This window comes from Lichtheimia ornata (genome assembly GCF_029851405.1).
Source record: "Lichtheimia ornata isolate CBS 291.66 chromosome Unknown scaffold00069, whole genome shotgun sequence".
Lineage (NCBI taxonomy): Eukaryota > Fungi > Mucoromycota > Mucoromycetes > Mucorales > Lichtheimiaceae > Lichtheimia > Lichtheimia ornata.
Window position 1 is genome coordinate 71,043 of NW_026695389.1, and position 18,578 is coordinate 89,620.

The 18,578-nt window shown below is 42.7% G+C and overlaps 7 protein-coding genes across 7 annotated transcripts; 5 read left to right on the top strand and 2 right to left on the bottom strand.

Annotated features, from left to right (window-relative positions):
- Positions 1–4,115: 4,115 nt before the first annotated feature.
- Positions 4,116–5,976, top strand: O0I10_010393 (uncharacterized protein; the record flags this gene model as incomplete). Its single annotated transcript, XM_058490374.1, has 6 exons — positions 4,116–4,212; positions 4,304–4,403; positions 4,469–4,530; positions 4,584–4,693; positions 4,760–5,276; positions 5,342–5,976. The coding sequence occupies 6 exons, from the start codon at positions 4,116–4,118 to the stop codon at positions 5,974–5,976; spliced, it is 1,521 nt and encodes a 506-aa protein (XP_058338858.1).
- A 1,395-nt stretch (positions 5,977–7,371) lies between these two features.
- O0I10_010394 (uncharacterized protein) lies at positions 7,372–9,251 on the top strand (the record flags this gene model as incomplete). Its single annotated transcript, XM_058490375.1, has 8 exons — positions 7,372–7,383; positions 7,441–7,494; positions 7,583–7,909; positions 7,971–8,063; positions 8,130–8,261; positions 8,329–8,809; positions 8,879–9,010; positions 9,067–9,251. The coding sequence occupies 8 exons, from the start codon at positions 7,372–7,374 to the stop codon at positions 9,249–9,251; spliced, it is 1,416 nt and encodes a 471-aa protein (XP_058338859.1).
- Positions 9,252–9,408: 157 nt separating this feature from the next.
- On the top strand, positions 9,409–10,332 carry O0I10_010395 (uncharacterized protein; the record flags this gene model as incomplete). Its single annotated transcript, XM_058490376.1, has 5 exons — positions 9,409–9,514; positions 9,593–9,857; positions 9,919–9,959; positions 10,019–10,126; positions 10,208–10,332. The coding sequence occupies 5 exons, from the start codon at positions 9,409–9,411 to the stop codon at positions 10,330–10,332; spliced, it is 645 nt and encodes a 214-aa protein (XP_058338860.1).
- A 1,198-nt stretch (positions 10,333–11,530) lies between these two features.
- O0I10_010396 (uncharacterized protein) lies at positions 11,531–12,701 on the top strand (the record flags this gene model as incomplete). The annotated part of the gene is made up of 5 exons (XM_058490377.1): positions 11,531–11,594; positions 11,656–11,810; positions 11,873–12,292; positions 12,351–12,464; positions 12,525–12,701. 5 exons carry the CDS (start codon positions 11,531–11,533, stop codon positions 12,699–12,701), a joined length of 930 nt encoding a protein of 309 aa, XP_058338861.1.
- A 195-nt stretch (positions 12,702–12,896) lies between these two features.
- Positions 12,897–13,964, bottom strand: O0I10_010397 (uncharacterized protein; the record flags this gene model as incomplete). The annotated part of the gene is made up of 2 exons (XM_058490378.1): positions 12,897–13,348; positions 13,412–13,964. The coding sequence occupies 2 exons, from the start codon at positions 13,962–13,964 to the stop codon at positions 12,897–12,899; spliced, it is 1,005 nt and encodes a 334-aa protein (XP_058338862.1).
- Positions 13,965–14,178: 214 nt separating this feature from the next.
- On the bottom strand, positions 14,179–14,861 carry O0I10_010398 (uncharacterized protein; the record flags this gene model as incomplete). The annotated part of the gene is made up of 5 exons (XM_058490379.1): positions 14,179–14,260; positions 14,330–14,383; positions 14,439–14,548; positions 14,606–14,700; positions 14,765–14,861. 5 exons carry the CDS (start codon positions 14,859–14,861, stop codon positions 14,179–14,181), a joined length of 438 nt encoding a protein of 145 aa, XP_058338863.1.
- A 2,653-nt stretch (positions 14,862–17,514) lies between these two features.
- Positions 17,515–18,317, top strand: O0I10_010399 (uncharacterized protein; the record flags this gene model as incomplete). Its single annotated transcript, XM_058490380.1, has 5 exons — positions 17,515–17,594; positions 17,654–17,782; positions 17,856–17,979; positions 18,047–18,221; positions 18,283–18,317. The coding sequence occupies 5 exons, from the start codon at positions 17,515–17,517 to the stop codon at positions 18,315–18,317; spliced, it is 543 nt and encodes a 180-aa protein (XP_058338864.1).
- Between the last annotated feature and the right edge of the window lie 261 nt (positions 18,318–18,578).

Here is an 18,578-nt window from a genome sequence, read left to right on the forward strand (position 1 = left end):
GGGAGGCTAGAAGGCAGTACGGATACTACATTCCTTGGCAGTGCGCTTTTATTATTGCTATTATTGCTGGCGGGAAGATTCATTATTGGTATGTATAGCATTGGATCTACAATACAAGTGCTCTGAATTAACGAGCTTTACAATGGGTTAGCATCGGCATCATGATATGGTTGGCATGGAGATATGGATGGCATGGAGATACGGTTCTTATTTGAAGGAAGGATGTTACTGTGAGGCATTCACAAGGTAAGAGTATCCATTATGGGATGTGGCGCATGCAAGGGAACTTACGATGGAAGATGTGCAACGACAGGATCAAGAAGGCTTTTCCTCGGCTATATCACTTGGCACGTCAAGGATGTTATTGTACTGTGTGCTGTCTTGGGGAAACCATGCTGCCCTTACCACCTCTTGTGGAAACATGTGCTCACGGTGCTATGGCAAGACCAATTTAAATACGCATCCTCTGTTCGCAGTTGCAACATGCGGATCCACGGCTCAGGTGGTGTCAAAGTCGGCTGGTGAGGGGCTCATGACATATGGGTCACTGTTAAATCTGGTGTTTTGGCGCCATGCTTCCTCCGGGAAGGGGCTAGTAGACAGCACATGTAACTTGGACTTCTTTGGCATTGTGGCTTTATTTATTGCTATTATTGCTGGTTGCACCCTGATTGAGAGAGTCAAATACGTATCATTCCAATGTCTTTGAGACGGAAGTATTCTTGCTGACATGTGTCTTTCTAGATGGATCATCTTGCATTGAAGTTCCCAGGATTACAGCTATCACTGCTAAGTATTGTTTCTACATGTTTGGAGAATTGTTTACGGTGCATCTATTATAGGTGAACCATGTTAGGATCAAGCAGCATCGTCTTTGGCATCTTTCGGTATCAGCAGGTCTTATTACATCGTTCGATAGTTCTCGTTACCAAGTATTAAAAATTCCTTTTGTGTGAATCTGCAACAACTTCTATCATCTTATGGCTGTGGTTGTCAAGTACTACTCCAGTGGGCTAGAAAATTAACTATCTCTTTTATTGGTGGAGCTTCAAAGGAGTATCTTTTATCGGTGGGATTGATGGTACTTTGCTCTTTTGTGTAAGGCATCGTTGGCAGCTATGATTCATATGCGACAGTGTGGTCAGCCCTATCATGGCCCTATCAATTGCATTTGATGATTACTGCCTTAGCCGTTGGAAGTCAGCCTGTCACTCGGCGTCCTTGTGGTAGATATGGGATCATGTATTGCTTTTTGCTCTTATGGGTTGGCCTCTGTGGGCGTGGGTTGGCTATTTTGTCCTTTTATCAGACCGAACATGTTGGCTCGAGCAGCACCTTTATTAGACGATGCCATAGAAGACGCAATGGCATCCCCCATTATCCGGCGTGGTGCACCGTAGGGGTGAGGATGACGGCAAAGCCTTTGCGTGGCCATCCTTGTCAGAACAGCGTCAGGTACATCATAAACAACATGCCGCTCACGTGACGGGGCTCCATAAAGTGGAATGCAGTGCCGCCAACCTGAAATTCCCTCACGTTGATGTGAACTCAAACATGCCATATCAAGCATTGAGAAGATCCAAAATAACGAAGCAAAGGGGGTACGATCCATAGTATTGTCACACATCTCTTCAGGTAGTATCGCTATCTCTGTGATTACATACATAGTCAATTTCAACCTTGTTGTGGGAGCCTACACTACAATGTTATCTATATTTGTTGAAAATAAGAAATGACATGACAATGCAGGAGTATTGTACTATTGTCCTATTTATCAATCTGCTTATGCGTCATTTTGATTCTTGATTTACTGTCCATATTACCATTTATGATCATCTTGTTTCACATGTAATGCTTGGTGTTACGAATAGACGTCTGAGAAGGTCATATCATCCCAGCAGCTCTCTTGGAATGGTCTTTCGGTTGATCGGCTCAGAAATATATGGGTGGGCTAAGCTATAGCATATACAAATCATAGTGATTTCCCCACACTCTTGTAGCGTAGGAAATATACATAAAAACTGGTATCGTGGAAACAATGACGAGTATTTTCCAATGATCAGCACAGCGTAATAATTTGCATCGGAGAGCTCATACTTTCCATGTTTGGGTTTCCGCAACACATTTTTACCGTCTTACCGACGGCAGGTTTCTCATCCTTTCCGACAAAGAGCATGCATCCTGCACGTGTGAGTGTAAGTATTTTGGCGTTCGCATGGACACTCAAACATTTCAAAGGATCGTAACAGGCTTTCTCAACACCGAATCACAGTGAGAAAGCCTTGATGTACTATTCGGAAAATAGAGAGGTTTGTGGTGATGCGAAAGCTACTGCTGACCTCAATTCCAACAACGGGGAACGTTGCCTTGGTATACGTGCTATCCCCCAACCCAACCTGAATGTCATTACTACAACTACTTTCCTTTTCTTTACTAAGCGTGTGCCTTGGGAATGGAACCAAATTAAAGTTGAGTAATCCATGGTTGACATTCAACATCAGTGTTACCATGCCCCACGCACTGACCAAATATATTAAACTTTTATATTCAGGACGAGCTTTTCCGTCGCAGAGATATCTATGATATAGGGCGATTGATTTTGATAGGTAAGGTTATGGTGATATAATTCTTGTGATATAGGCTTTGTGAGTATATGCAACAATCTATTGGCAAATTAGCCTGTATCAGGAAGTAAAGTCATAGAAGGATAAGAAGGAGGCGAAAACGTAAAAAAGAAACTCAAGAAACACCAAACATGATGTATGGGTACCCCACACATACATCTATGCCAGCCACATGTGGATTATTGTTACAAGCCTACCAAATACGGGTGACAGTAGCATAAATATACTACTATTACTAGTGAATATCGAAAACCGTTGACAGTGCGTGCGTGAGGTGTATGTCAAAGATGTCATGTTGTCGATTAGTGTAAAGTAAAGAGAGCTTCTTTCAGAGCAAAACAAATCATAAAAAAAGAGCACAGCATGTATTATTATTGGCAGCTGTGGCGGTAATGATGGCGAGAACGGTAACAAGGACGATAGAAGAAGGCGGTATGCCAGCGTCAGCAAAGCGACATGGCAACGGCTTATGGGTGGTGAACTTCATGCGTTCATGGATAACGAAAAATTCTTCATCGGGGTGCATTTCGAGTAAAAGTGTAGGAGTATAATCGTTATCTTCGTAAAGAATGATGTCTTTTTCAGATAGCTCAACAATTCAATGCGCTGTAACACGCATATTTGGAAGGTTGGGGTGGTGGGATATGTCGAAAGGCCAGGTCCGGTGCATTCTTGCGATGCTAGTTATCCAGTCACCATTTCCGCATTCAGTAGATTATATTTCCCGTCACCTCGATATACTACACTATACGCGTGTGTGATCAATGTAGACAAGTCGAACGTCAAGAAAATGCCCTTCCAGCCAATGACACCTAAGGCTTGTGTTTAGTAACCACCGTTTCTTGACTTACATTGCATACATGCGGGGAAGCTTTCTCACGGGGTGTCCGTGATGCTGGCTCTTTGCATGTTATTGGCCATCCCCCTTAAGCTGTTATTGTGTTATTATCGGCAGCCTTCCTTATCTATTATCTGTAGTAGTTGTATCATCAAACCTTTCCCACCCCGCAATATATCTGGATTGGCGTGACACATACATCATATCTTGTGGATTGGCGTGACACAACACTTATCTTGAAAGATATTGGTATATTTCACACGACATTCAACAAGCAATTTCTCTTTGACACCAATGAAACAAATGAATACCAACTACGAATCACGGCTCAATAGCAAGTTGATAGCACTGATAGCTGCCTTTTATTCGGCGCTGACGCTAGAAATCCACGATTATGTGGAAAAATTTCGGAGTTCATGGCTTCAAATAGGTGATTGTAATAGATCAAGATACGTTCCAATAATTCTTGTAGCAAAGCTACACTTGGTGAAGCAATGGATCACATGTCACACTAGAAATCGGAGTGCAGTGATGCAAGGCGCGGTGTACGAAGGTTTCAAAGTGTATAAAAGAAAAGACTTTTTTTCAACCTGGATACTCGGATTCATTGTTCGCCTCACAATAACTATATTCAACACCTTACTTGTATACCAATGGCGACAAAATCTGCGGATCTCGGCTTTCCACTCTATGTATGCTTTTGTGCTTTCATAGCAGCCATTTCGGGTTTCAATGTCGGATGGCATATTGGTATGTTACAGCAGCAGCAGCATTGATGCAATCCTCAATTCAGCCATCGTTCCTGATCAATGATCTTTACCATTATCATGATGACCTATAGGTGTTCCCAACATGCCTTCCAAAGTCATTACCGAATGTCCTGAGGGAGAGTATACTATCGCTGGTCTTCCTTCGTGTTTGCCTATGAGCAGCTTTACTTGGTAAGCTTTGACTTTGTCTTTGCCGGATTGACATGAAGAGGCTAATCAGACTTTATATTTTACAGGGTAAATCATTATACTAGCATACAAGGATTCTATAATGAGCGTCAACAACTAACAGCAAAATGTAGGGCTACACGGTTGGTGCTTTTGCCCTTGGTGGTCTCGCAGGTGCTTTAGCAACTACCTACCTTAACGTATGGTTCACTCGTCGCCAAAACATCATCATTTCTTGCGCCTTGTATATCGTTGGTGGTGTCCTCTCCGCCGCATCAGCACATGTTGTCATGGTACTACTACTTTTCAAGTGAATGTTGTTTGACTTGCTTAGCTCACAGCCTCATGATTCAATGTAGTACGCAGTTGGACGTGCTTTTGTTGGTCTTGCTTCTGGTGGAGCTGGTTCTTCTGTTGCCATTTACATCTCCGAAATTTCGACCAAGCGATGCCGTGGTGCACTTGGTAGTGTGTTTGAATTCCTGCTCAATATGGGTATTCTTTTATCTTTTGTCGCTGGTCGATATATGCAATTTGCTCCTGTATGGCGTCTTGGATGGGCTATTCCCACTGTCATTGCTGCTATTCAGATGGTGATCTTGATCTTCCTTTGTGCTGAGTCTCCTCGACGCTTGTGCGCTGATGGAAAGTACGACGAAGCCAAAGAGGCCTTGCAACGATTCCGCAAGGGTGCTGATATTAGTGAAGAGTTCCAAGATTTGGTCGACGCACGCCAACGTGAAATTGAATCGGGTGTCCGAAAGATGACCATGCTTGAAGTCATTATGTGTAAGGATAAGCAAGTCAGCTGGAATGCTTTCCTTGTTATCATGATTCAAGCTTCCAACCAAGTCGGTGGTATTGGACCCTTGTCAGGTACGTGTTATTATCATCATGGGGTTTATATATGCTGTGTAAGCTGATCATGGTGATTTCACTAGTCTATGCTGCCAGTTTCCTTACCACTGTGCTTGATGGTGACAACCAGCTTGCTCAAGACATTTCACTTGTTAATGCCACCGGCAAGATTGTCGCTACGTTTATTACCATTTTCACTCTGAACAAGGTCGGCCGTAAAGGTTACATGTTGATTTCTTCTTTGGGCATGTCTATTTTCTGTATGTTCATCGTCATTGGTGCTGTCCTCGGCGAGACTCGAGATGATCTCGGACCTCTTGTCATCACTGGTGCTGTTGCATATACCTTTGTGTATGCTATGGGCTGTGGTACTATCCCATGGATCATTGCTCCAGAACTTATGCCCCTTAAGGCGCTTCCTCCTGGTTCCGCATTGGGTGGTGCTTCCAACTGGTTCTTCAACTTCCTCATCAACACTCTTTGGCCACAACAACAAGCAAATCTCGGCAACTACAGCTTTATCGTATTTGCTGTTGTCAACTTTATCCTCTTTGTCTTCTTCTTGATCTTCATGCCCGAAACAACCGGTAGAGATCTTGATGAAAAGAAGGCTTCCGGCGGCGACGTTGAAAACCACGAGTCGACTGGTTCGACCGAAGGCAACTCATTCTCTGATGAAATGAAGCATGAGAAGACTCACATTGAGCATGCCAACTAGGGATATACATAGACAACTATGCCCACGCTCATTAGCCATCGTCTCTCCTTTTATTATATTATTAGTATTTTTAGTGACCTTTGTGTTCAACAATAGTGCTGTATTATAGCTTATACCTTTGTAAGGACCTGATTATTACGCTTGTCCAAATAACACTGTATCATTTGTCGATATATTCCATTACAATTGACTACGTGATCCTGAAGCTTTCATGCATTCTACACGGCTATCTTCACATACTACACCCAACCCACCACCACAACCACCACTCTTTGTGTAGCTTATCGATTGTGTGTCATGGCTATACATGCAAATGGATACTTTGACGTGTCACAACCGAATCATAGTCATACGTCAAGAGCCTAAGAACGATATTATGGTATCACTGTAATCTACTGCGGCCCTACTATCACGCGTAACCTGCTCAGCTTCAAGTTTCATCCATCATTGGAACAAACACAACCACTCACATCCCCATTCAACGTAGCTTTCAACATTGCTACCATTTCCCTGCTTGAAGAATCACTCTTTATCACCCATCGACTTTGGAGAATGTTCTTATCACTTTCGGGCTATCAACCTGGTTCACTAGTACATGGCAACCGCGTATCCAAGATAATCAACAAAACACATATCCAAATAGGTATATATTTCAGGTGGAAGACAACATAGGGAATTCAATAGTGTCAATGTCAGTAATCCTTAAGGCAGTATGGGGAAGATTGCCAGTGGGCGTGTTCAGATTGTCTACTCTAATTCGGTTGCTTTGGCTGTCGATCGCGATCAGTTGACCTTTTAGAGGTTCAGTCGAATGTGGAAAGGTGATACCGGCTTGCAGTTTACGTTGGGAGACCGTTAGCCAGAAGCCGAGGTAACGTGAACGTAAAAGATCATTGTTGGTATTCATGCTGATACATGGCAGTGAGCAAGGAGAGCTATAAAGCCCCAAGAACCGATTGATTCCCTGCTTTAAACGCCGTACGACCATGCCGGTGTCCACAAACATCCATTTAATTCTCTAAGGGACGTCTCTCGTTGGTAATAGAAGAACACATTGTCCATGACAACATGGGAATTCATGCAAGATGAGAACATCAGACAAACTTTGGCACACAACACATGTCGTCATCCTTGTTTATATCAATGTCCAATAACGAAAAGATGTCATATTGCCAGCTACATGTAAAATGGTATCAATAAAACAAGTGGGGTTATCATCTACGAGTATCATCAAAAAGGCTCTTGAATGCAGTGCATTGGAAAACATGTTGATTATCCCTTGCTTTGAAGAAATGGATAAATCGTATCCCGTCGGGGTTCAGTCATTTTCTTGGGTTGAAGTAAGTCCAAATCCATTTCTTTCTGGGACTAAAGTGCACAACAAGCGTCTTGACAATGGAACCCAATGTACGTGTGCTTCATGGTAGTTTGACTCTCCTCGATTACGAACCTACTTTCTCCTAGAATTCGGAACCAACAAGACAAGAATCGGCAGCAGCACGCGCATTGTTTGATCTGGTACTTACTGCAACGCGTTGAACTTGCGTGTGTGCGTGTGTGTATGTGTGTGGTCAGTTAACTTTTAGTTGGCTTGTTTCGGCTCTAGTTGCAAGCAACTGCTGCTTCCGGTGTCCATATCAATGCGGTGACATTTCTTGGTGCCAAGACGACTCGTCGCAGCTTTTTGGAGAAGATCGTTGAGCCTGTTCTAGAAGGAAAAACAGTGGCAGATGTCATCAATCGATCACAAGAAACAGCACACCAACTACAACGCTTCCAAATCTTTGATGATGTACAACTACTACTGGATAGAGCATCGGACAGTGATCCATTAGCAGCACCAGGATCCATCAACGTGATATATCGTCTCAAAGAACGAAGCCGGCTATTCATCAAAACAGGCACAGAAATTGGAAACAATGAAGGCAGCATGGTAAAATTATCTCAATATCAAACATCCACCATTATCATCATCGCTAAGACTCATTTCTTAGAGTGGCTCTTTAACGTTGCGCAACATCTTCGGTGGTGCAGAAATGCTTGAATCCTCCGCATCATTTGGTACTCGCAATAGCTCGGCATTCCAGGTATGGTGATCTATATGAAAAACTCGATACGTGTGCATTGAAGGCTCATTTGATGTTATGATTTAGTTTGTTCTTTCAAAACCTGTGAATGGTTCACCTGACGCACAAGTGGATATCAATGCACACAGTGTTCTCCAAAACAACCAGCTTACGAGCTCTTACGAGGAACTAGCACGAGGTGTTGGCTTACGATATAAGGCATGTGGGACCATTGATGGCTTTTATAAGGTTTGGACGTTTTATGCTGACAACCCCTCTTTTACAGCTTGCCACACGTTTTGGATACCATGAATTGAGTTATGATACTACCTGGAGGTCCATAGATCGTATCGCAGATACAGCGTCTCTCAGCATTCGTAACCAAGCTGGCCACTCTCTCAAATCATCACTGAATCACGTGTTTATCCAGGATCGCCGTGATGACTTTTTATTGCCCTCCAATGGTTACTATGTAAGATGTTCGCAAGAACTAGCAGGAGTACTCGGCATTGGCAACGCAAAGTTTTTCAAGACCGATCTTCAAGCACAATATTGTCATCAGGTTGGTGGCGGCCAACTTCTCAAGGATAAGGAAACAGGCGAGCTGCTAGGCTGGCATCCTGGATTGGTATTCAGCTTAGGATTGCGTGCTGGATGGATGGCTACCTATGGAGAAAATGCTGTGACAGTATCAGACAAGTTCATGCTTGGTGGTCCGTCATCCGTTCGTGGTTTCAAGACATCTGGTATTGGACCTCGAGATTATCGTAAGTGTTTATGGTATTGGAAAAAGAAGGATTTGGCATGATGAAGTAACGCGAGTGAAACAAAAATAGGTGATGCCTTGGGTGGTGATGCTTTTTGGGCGGTTGGTCTTAGTGCCATTGCACCAGTACCACGATGGGAGAGCAAGCCTTTACGACTACATGCTTTCATTAATGCTGGTACACTTGTGCCATGGAATATGGGTAATAAGAAAGAATGTTTATATGAGATAAGGGTATTAACGAAAAAGTGGTTCTAGGTACAAATGTCAAGGATAATGCTCGATCGTTGATTAAGGCACCTAGTACTGCTGTAGGCTTGGGTTTCATTTATCGTCATAGTATTGCTCGTTTGGAGCTTAATTACTGCATTCCTTTGACTGCAAGCAGGAACGATTTTGTAAAGCGTGGTCTTCAATTTGGTTTAGGCTTAGACTTTTTGTAAACAATACAACTTCAAAATGAACTACATTCTATGGCAACTTTTTTTTCTCAAATGAGGGATCATGATCGGGTGTGTCACGTGTTCCAAATCCCGTTTCACCAAATGCTGCGTATCCCAGAATGTGCCAACCTTGGAGCCTTTCACCGACAGTTCACTCATGGCATCAAGCATAATCACGAGTACAAGAAATATGGTGCGTGAGTACATGGCACGCCTTGATCCTTCTCATGACATGGAGCATGTTGACCGCGTGGTGCGCATGGGTACGTTAAGCAAACTCACTATATGTAAAGGGAAGACTTGATATTCACAGGTGGGTTATTGTCGTTGGCATGTGTTAGCTCTGCAGCTTGGGCGGCAGGAATCCTTGAGAAACAAGGTGGACTTGACAATGATTGAACTTGCAGCTCTTTGTCACGATATTGGGGATGCCAAGTATAAAGTCGATGACCATGAAGGCGTACTCATGTTCCTCACGCGTCATGGCTATGACAAGGCAGGATTGGTGGCGCAGATTGTGGACCACGTTGGATATCGTAAAGAATTGAGATGGAAGAAGGAGGACACACTTGCTGCATGGCGTGACACATGCCTGGAGCTTCATGCGTAAGCATCACACACATGCATCATACAGTACCGAACTTGCAGCTCACCCATTCTATAACAGTGTGATGGACGCCGACAAATTAGATGCAATCGGGGCATTTGGCAAGTGGATCTATATCATTAATGCAATGTCCTCCTTTTATTCATTAGCAATTCTATAGGCATCTTGAGATGTGCAGCGTTCAGTGGAGCAAAAGGAATTGTGTTACATCAACCCGAAGATAACAACAACCAGCAAGACACATCGAGTGCCATCGATCATTTCCATGGTAAGTAGATACCACGCTATGTATGAGGGATGATGATGGGAGCAATGAAATCAATACCTTTTCCTTTTCAACTTTCAATAGAGAAACTATTCCACCTATCTAAGATGATGCGCACCCCAATGGCACAAAAAATGGCTGAGCAACGTACAAAATTTATGCATGAATTCGTTCGCCAGGTGGAGCGAGAATATTCTTTACTCATCTAAGCACATTACTATCACCACAACTACATGACACATATAAAAACCATTTATTTACCATGATATTCATGTCATTGTGCCACACTTTTGTTGAAATAAGAATACATGACTCCATTATTAGCTTCTCCTCCCCAGCAAAGGAGCCAGCCGTTGTGGATTAGGGGATGACGGAGTAGTTACAACAAAGAAACAGGAGCGTATAAAGATTCAAATCTACATGCTCCCTATTTGTTGCTGCTAACCGCACGGTTTGGTCTTTAGGGGTTTGCATATGACGGATACTACTTTGTGCTCTTCTCGAGGACATATGCTTGACGTTTTAATGTTGCAAGTAGGCAAATACGACGATTATCGATGACTCCTTATTACTGGCACAAGTAGGAGTAACCTGGTTTGAGTTTATAAAGGTTCCTGGCCGAGATCTCCTGTACCGTATTGCTTCTTTGTTATTCTTTTTCTTTCAAAAGTGCTTATCATCATGATGCTCACGATTCACCTTACGACCATGTTAGTTTTTGGTGCTCTTTCTATGGTGTCAGCTCTACAGTGCCAATGTCCTGAACGAGAAAAGGATTCTATCGAATGCTGCAACGGTGAAAATGGCGTCGGTGGAACGTTCATAATCGAACATGGCAAATGCGATCTCGATAAAGACAAAAAGAATAAATACAAGGAGTGCTGTGGTGATAATGAAAAGGACTTTGCTGTATGCGATGAATGGTAAGCGCAACAACACTTGGATAGCTTGAAAGCTGCTCACACGTAAATAGAAAACAATTCCTAATGCGAGCACAATTCGCCTTTGTTCATTCGCTACTTGGTAAGATACATGAATACGGTGTCATTATGTCGGATTTATGCCTTTAATGCTGATGGTCCCTGCTCTCTCTATCAGTACAGAATACAAGAACCAATGCCAGACGAGATTGATTCTTCCGGTTTATCATCAGCTATAATAAAAGATTCTCTTTTAATCTATTTTGTGGCCAAACGATATTGAAGGAAGCATTTGAAAAGAATAAATCAACAAATTGGTAGGGGTGCCTTCATTAAAGAACATTGTCATGCGATGCTCGCAATATTGTGGGTCGCGTGGCACCAGGGTGCCATGGCAACCAGCTGATCTGGATCACGTGATATTATCTATTTCCTTAATCCCGGCGGTCCTTGACGCGATGGAGGGTGCATCTCTTGTTGTAGCAGCATGAGTCAAACAGCAACCGAAGCTTCGAATAACTTTTGGCAAGATTTCAAGGCTGAGCGGCAATGTAAAGAAATGAAGAGGGATGGGATTCAACGAGTTGGATTGGCATTGATACGCAGTTGTAGCCATTGAGGATCAGATCCAGCAGCTAGGAGCCAAACCAAAGAACGACCTTCCAGGATGTTTCGATAGCATCTTGAAGCAGATCAACCAGTTAGAAAAGACGCTTACGCAAGCCCTTGATTTCGTCCCGTCTTACGATGAGCGTCAGTATTTGGAGGTTCGTTAGGATACGCAATTTTATGCAGAGCCAACCTATTAATCTTTTATGAATTCAAGTAGCAACTCAAAGCTCTAAGTGCAAGTCTCGAGTCTGCAAAGGCCAACCTGACACCCAAAGCAAAGTTTTCATTCAAATCACGCAAAGCAAAGAAAGAGCCATCCAACAATCCTGGTGTACAGCACAACAGCAAACCAACAACGACTATTCTTGATACCAATGCACCCTCTACTCGAAAGGACAATGTACTTTCCTTCAAGGATAAGGTGGACACAGTGATTCAAGTGGAAAATTCAACAACGACAGCAGTCAACGTTCTATTGTCTAAATTGAGGAGATGCGTCGTGCTGCTTGATAATCTCAATATTTCATCGTTGCATGTCGAAGATCTTAAGGAGTGTATCATTGTATGTGGGATGATTCAGGGCTCTGTGTTGATTTACGGGATGTCATTGTCTATAGTCGCAGTAGGATGCCATCAGGTAATTTTTTATCCCACCTATGTGCTTTGTTCATGGATTCACTTGAAATCATATGTAGTTTCGTATGCACAATGCACAAGGTGTCGATGTTATATACAATGTAAGCAGCCGCCCCATTATCGAGGACTCTTCCAACATACGCGTCACCGAATACTCAGCCATATCTGTCGAGGTAAATAAAATGGACATACACCTTGCGGATCACGTATCTAAATATCTTGTTGAACATTAGACAAGGAATTACTTTGATAACGTGGATGACTTTAACTGGCTTAAGCAGCAAGCATCTCCCAATTGGAAGGTCATGGATAGCTCTAAAAGTAAGCATATGAACCACCAGCTTTCCTCTATTAGACCTGAAAATGCTTTATCCATATTATCTGCATTGATGTCAGAAATAAAACCTTGATTGGGTTAGTCAAAGAATGGTTTTGGGCAATTTCCATTTTGCATACGCGCATCTGTATTAATGTCGAAATGAACAAAGAAGGAAGAGATCTGCTGCTTGAAGCGAACACAATAACAAGAACGATCAACAGCCACGTCGGTGAGTGTCCATGTACGCCGTTATTATGAAGACAGCTTACAGGAAATACAAGTCTATTTATTGTGACAAAGAACTACGTGATCGAGATTTCAAAGAATCATTGTGTGTTGGGTGGTGAGGGATGTCCACGGGAGTTTTTGTGATTGCTTGAGGGCTTGACGATTCATTAGGAGGTGTGGGAGGTTCAGTGACAATGGTTAACATGTAAGCGGAAGCCGCCTGAGCGATGCCAAAGCCCACCAAACCAAAGATAGGGATGCGAGTTAGAATGTAAGCAATAGCGGAAAACCCAAATAGGACATCTTTTCTTCCACTGAACCATCGGCGCTTTTCCTTGTGACTCATAGACATCCGGGCAAAGTATGGCTCCAAGAGCTCACGCATTAATGCTCGCATACCAATCAATGCTCGGATCAGTGATATCGTCGCCCAGCGTGGCATGAACAAAAAACAGACACCAACTACAGCTCCCTGTGTCTGACCCAATGACCGAAAAGTCGTGTATGCACCTGAATGGATGATGGTATCAGTATATATAGATACATGTTCGTAGCTATATAACGTTGACTTACCTGCAGCAGGAAAAACATACGGACCTACAATTGGTAGCAACGATAAAAGATAAATTGCAAGCCCGAGTTTCACGTTCTTGCCCATGCGCTTAAAGTATCCCTTCATGTTGGCCCAGTATTCCTCTCGGTATTTACGCTTAGCGAGTGCTGATGCATACGGTGGACGATCGGGATGAAGTGAGTCGATGTATCGCAAGGATTCCATAAATAATTCGTCGAGTGGTTTTGGATAAGCGTAACGCATGAATAAGAGTGCCAGGAACGGAAGTGCAGTAATGACATCTTGCAGCTTGCTTTCAACCTGACCTAGGAACTTTTCAGTCGCAAGGGAGTCGTTGGAACGCACAATGCTCAAGAGTAGTTGCAGTAAATAGATCGGAAGGGTGATCACCAATCGCGAGACGATGAGAAGAACAAAGGAGATGAGTGACAGGTATAGAATGATCCTCAAGAACTTGTGGCGACGAATGTTGGGATTCCTAGCAACCAGCTTAATGCCTTGAATGGCATGAACAACGCCTTGTTGTAGACCAGTGATAGTCCAACGCACCATAAGTAAAAGGCAATAAAAGCAAAGATGACTACTGCCGAGAGATTCTTGATGACAACTTTATCTTTAGCCGAGAAAGGCAATTATCATCCAGCAAATGTCTTTGCGTTTGGCAATCATTATTAAGAGTTACCCTTCAATCTTGTTAAAGAAAACAACGATGACAACATGGAGTATGTGTATTAGTATCCATAGAGATCAACCTATCTAAACTAGCTTAATCTCTGCGAACAGTGATATTAGAGAGGTCCGCCTGTTGCCCAGTGATCAATCCGCGAGGGCTTGCACGTTCAAAAGACCTTGCAAATGGGATTGGATTAGATACATTTTCTCTCTGGTATACAAGACATAAAATAATAAAGACTCACTCTGGATATCGCATCCGGTAAATAGGAGCACGTTGAGCATCTTGGGAAATAAGCCTATATTGAGCCAACATGAGTATACGGATATTTAAATACATGAGACAATACCTACTTGTACTCTGCAAGTCGAGATGCCTGCTCCAATGCTTCAGTAGTTTGCTGGTCCTTCTCGGCACTCGTGCTCATGTGATATTCAATCCATTTGGTGAAAGGGTGCTTCTCCTAATAAAGGACACCATGTCAATGTTTGGCTTGACTTTGCCATTCATTGTAAGTTACCTCCCCAAGCTCAGTGATATGTTGATCAATTCGATACCAAGCAACACCTGCAATGACAGCAAGAGCAGTATTGCGCCAAATTTTGCTATCAAAGTCTGATAACAGGAATATGCGTCAGGGCGAGAATGCGTACAATGGAATCGTATATGACAATCATACTTTCTTCAGGAAAAGCTTTTCCAGCCTGTTTGCTAGTTGCTGAAGAGTAGTTACGAGTAAAAGAGCGACGCGCAATCGATGCAAAACGGAATGCCATTATCGTGTTGAAAGCAAGTGACCTTCAAGGACTACCTCAACGGGGTTTGTTTTTCTTCTACAGTGATTTGTATTTGAAAATACAAAAGTTGGTGGGAGCCAATCCAATTTCCACAGCCTTCAATACAGATACAGGTAGTCTTGTAAGATCTTTGGATTTCCATTCCAACTTTGACCATATGAATGCACACGTTGAATAATCAGATCAAAACTGATGGATGGGTGAGGTGTCGTGTATGGTGGTGTAATAGGAGACGTATGAGAGTAAGTGATACTCAATGAGGGTTGAAGCCAAATGAGATACGAGATGCACTGAGATACTCTGCTTCTTTAATACTTCAAAAGTGACGGCTTTATTCGTGTCATTGTGATAAGTATACGTGTGCTAAGAATATAGGGTTGCTATTGAATACTCACTTTGAGTGTGAAGTGTGTGTGTTTCTTTGAATATGAAGCTTTGTGTAAAAGAGAAGGGTTGTGTGCGTGTGTGTGTGGGAAATCAGGGCATCTATTTTAGAGGAATCGTCCTTCAGCTCAAACCGTCAAGTCAGGTGATCTTGGACTTTCAAATACTCCTTCAGCACGTCCGAGCGGAATTACAAAGAGCGCCACGTCACTGGTCGGCCGAATCGTTTAAAAGTGTTTAGAGGGAAGCCGCAGCTGCTTATCAACGTTGGAAGTTTTACACATTTGGAGCTCTTGCTTACATCGTGAAGCCCGGGAGGTATTTCAGGACTTCCCCAATCGGCTTCCTCAAGCAACGGTGGAAACAAGTAGCTTTGTTAGGGTTGCTGCATCGCCGTTTGGCCCAGCGGGATGGGAGGACCATCCAACCCATGACCCAGTGTGCTTTAACTTTCCAAGTTGGAAGATGGAACGGTCGTTTGTATTGTGCAAGTATTACTACTATTACTGGTATCATAGCAACTGGTACATAACTAAAGGCAAATCCCTTGTAGACTTCCGCTGAATCGTCTTGACGCCGGGATCGTTACTTTTGCCGCAGCAATCTCAATCTAGCGATGGATCCTGTCATATTCACCTGGAGCTGTCTCGTGTTTGAAGTACCTATACAAGCAATGTATCAAGTTACCACGTCGACCAAGCCTATTCCACATAAGGACACCACTCTAGCACATACTCAAAGCTCTATCCACAACGAGCACCATCAACTCTGTTCACTGCTCCCATCGCATCCTCATTGTCGTAACTTCAAGTACTAATACATGCAATAATCATCATGATGAACAAGATGACAAACAAGGTATCACAACGACCAAGCTTATTCCACAAGAGGCCACTATTAGTACAGTAACATTCACACGCATATACCCAAAGTTCAATCACACAACGAACCCCATCAAATCAATCTATCATATTGTGTATCCACCGTTATCCTCATTAAATCTCATCCTTATATAACAACATCACCGAGACCATAGAAACATATATAAGACATGCTGTAGTTGTAGCTGATATCAGCAGTTGAATAAGAGTGATTGATTCTCAACGTATTTTATATCTTCTCTCTATGAAATATTCACGGATATCAATTCCCATCCTCGTTTAATAGGGATACCATTAAGGGTGCTACTGGTCATGATTGTATGCTGGGGAATGCTAATTCTAAAAATGTTGTGACGTAAAGTTTGTGGTATGATGATATTAGTAATTTGGCATTGGTGCTAAAGTTGACTCGTTTGATGTATCATGCCGCATGCTGGGAGTTGCAATGATAGGTGGTAGTGGTAACCGTTGTTGAATACGAGGAGGTATTGGTGGGAGATTTGAGTTGTTGTTGTCATGGTGAGCGAGTTGTTGTATCGCAGGATGTTGAGCTCATAGTACGATAGGTGATGATGTTTGCGATTGAATTGCACATGATAGTATTTGCAGTGTTGGATGAAGTACTCATGGTGTCGTTCTTTTTCTTCTTGGAATTGAACAAGCTGGTCAACCGAAGCTATTACATTCTCATTGTTGATCCCCGTATCTGCTGCATTGTTTGATCCTCCTATCGTGAACGTAACGTAATACTGTTGGATCCATCAGCGTAGGGTGACGACAACAGTTGCTATGCCAACACGCTCCAAGTAACCTGGAAAGTGTTTCATCAGTATGAGTGGTATCCATACGTGGCAAATATAGCATACTTGGACCAAGCTTACCACGCAAAACAAAGAAAGCATCGAGAGGACTTGTTCTTGTATTGGTGTAGCGCACCATATCCCTTCACATCATCAACCACTTGCTTTGCATCTTGAGCAGATATCCTTGCACATCGCCTTGTACTTGAGCAACTTCTTCACCACAATCATCATTCACATCACTTTCTTGTTGGTCCATGGCGCCATCATCATTGTGGTTACTCCATCAACAAGCAATCCGGTTCTTTATGGCATCATCTCCAAAATGGGAATTGAAAGGAGGAAGAAGCCCATGCTACACAAAGCCCAAGCTCATTGTATTGTATTTAGAGATAGGTACGTTTGATGGAGGACTAAAGCAGTGTGGTTGACTACTCTGCAATGTTGCTATGGATGCAATGTCACATTGAAATTCGTGTGTGCGCAGATACAATTTCCGAAACCGACAATAAAGCGTTGCACTAGAACGCGAAAGCAAGACAACCCGTCTTCTTCCAACAGTGAATCATGTCAAATTCAGCAAATCAGTCAGGCGACGAAGGTGAACTTGATCTCAAAGAGCAAGATCGCTACTTGCCAATTGCAAAGTAAGTAACTTCATTCTTTGGCAATGCCAAACCGTATCCATAACATCCACACCTTGTAGTGTCGCGCGCATTATGAAGAAATCTCTACCTGAGAACGCCAAAATAGCAAAGGAAGCCAAAGAATGCGTTCAAGAATGCGTTTCCGAGTTTATCTCCTTTATCACTAGCGAATATCCTTTTGATCTTATGTCAACGATACTGCATTTATTTCGATTCATCATCAATCTTTAACCTAATCTTTTTTCCCTCGTTCACGGCAAGCGATCGTTGCTTACAAGAAAAGAGAAAAACTATCAATGGTGAAGATATCCTTTGGGCTATGCAATCGTTAGGATTCGAAAACTATGCTGAGACACTCAAGATCTATCTTCAGAAATATCGAGAGGTACAATATGGATGGAAAACGATTAGGAAACATGAGTGTATTGAAGCGAGTATACATGTCTATTTAGACTACCAAGCTGGAGCGAGCGTCCTCTTCTGGAAAAGAAAAAGATGAAGAACAAGGCACGCAATCGGATCAACAACAACAATTGTTTATGCAGCAACAAACACAACAACCCCAGGGCACTCAACAACAATCGGCACCTCAGCCTGCAACAAGCATGGCTGGATCATATTATAATGGTAAATGGATTAGGGGATATCAGAATTGCTTGCCACTTACAATGCTATCGATCTTTGACAGTTGCACAACAATATCTCGATCAAAGCAAAAACTGAGCTTATTATCTTCTCTCTCTCTCTTTCTCTCTTTCTCTCTCTCTCTCTTCTATCCTACTCAATACAAGAATTTTCAACAACATGATTGAAAGCATTGGCGATCGTAAAGTGGATGATGTCCCAAGTTCAAATGCGGGGATAGTGTGCATAAACATAGATTGGGTCAGTGTACTACATAGCTGCGCTTCGATGGGGTTAGATGAAAGTCTGCGGGATCAAAGAGAAGAAACTGTTTATATTTAGAATCTCAGAGCTATGAAC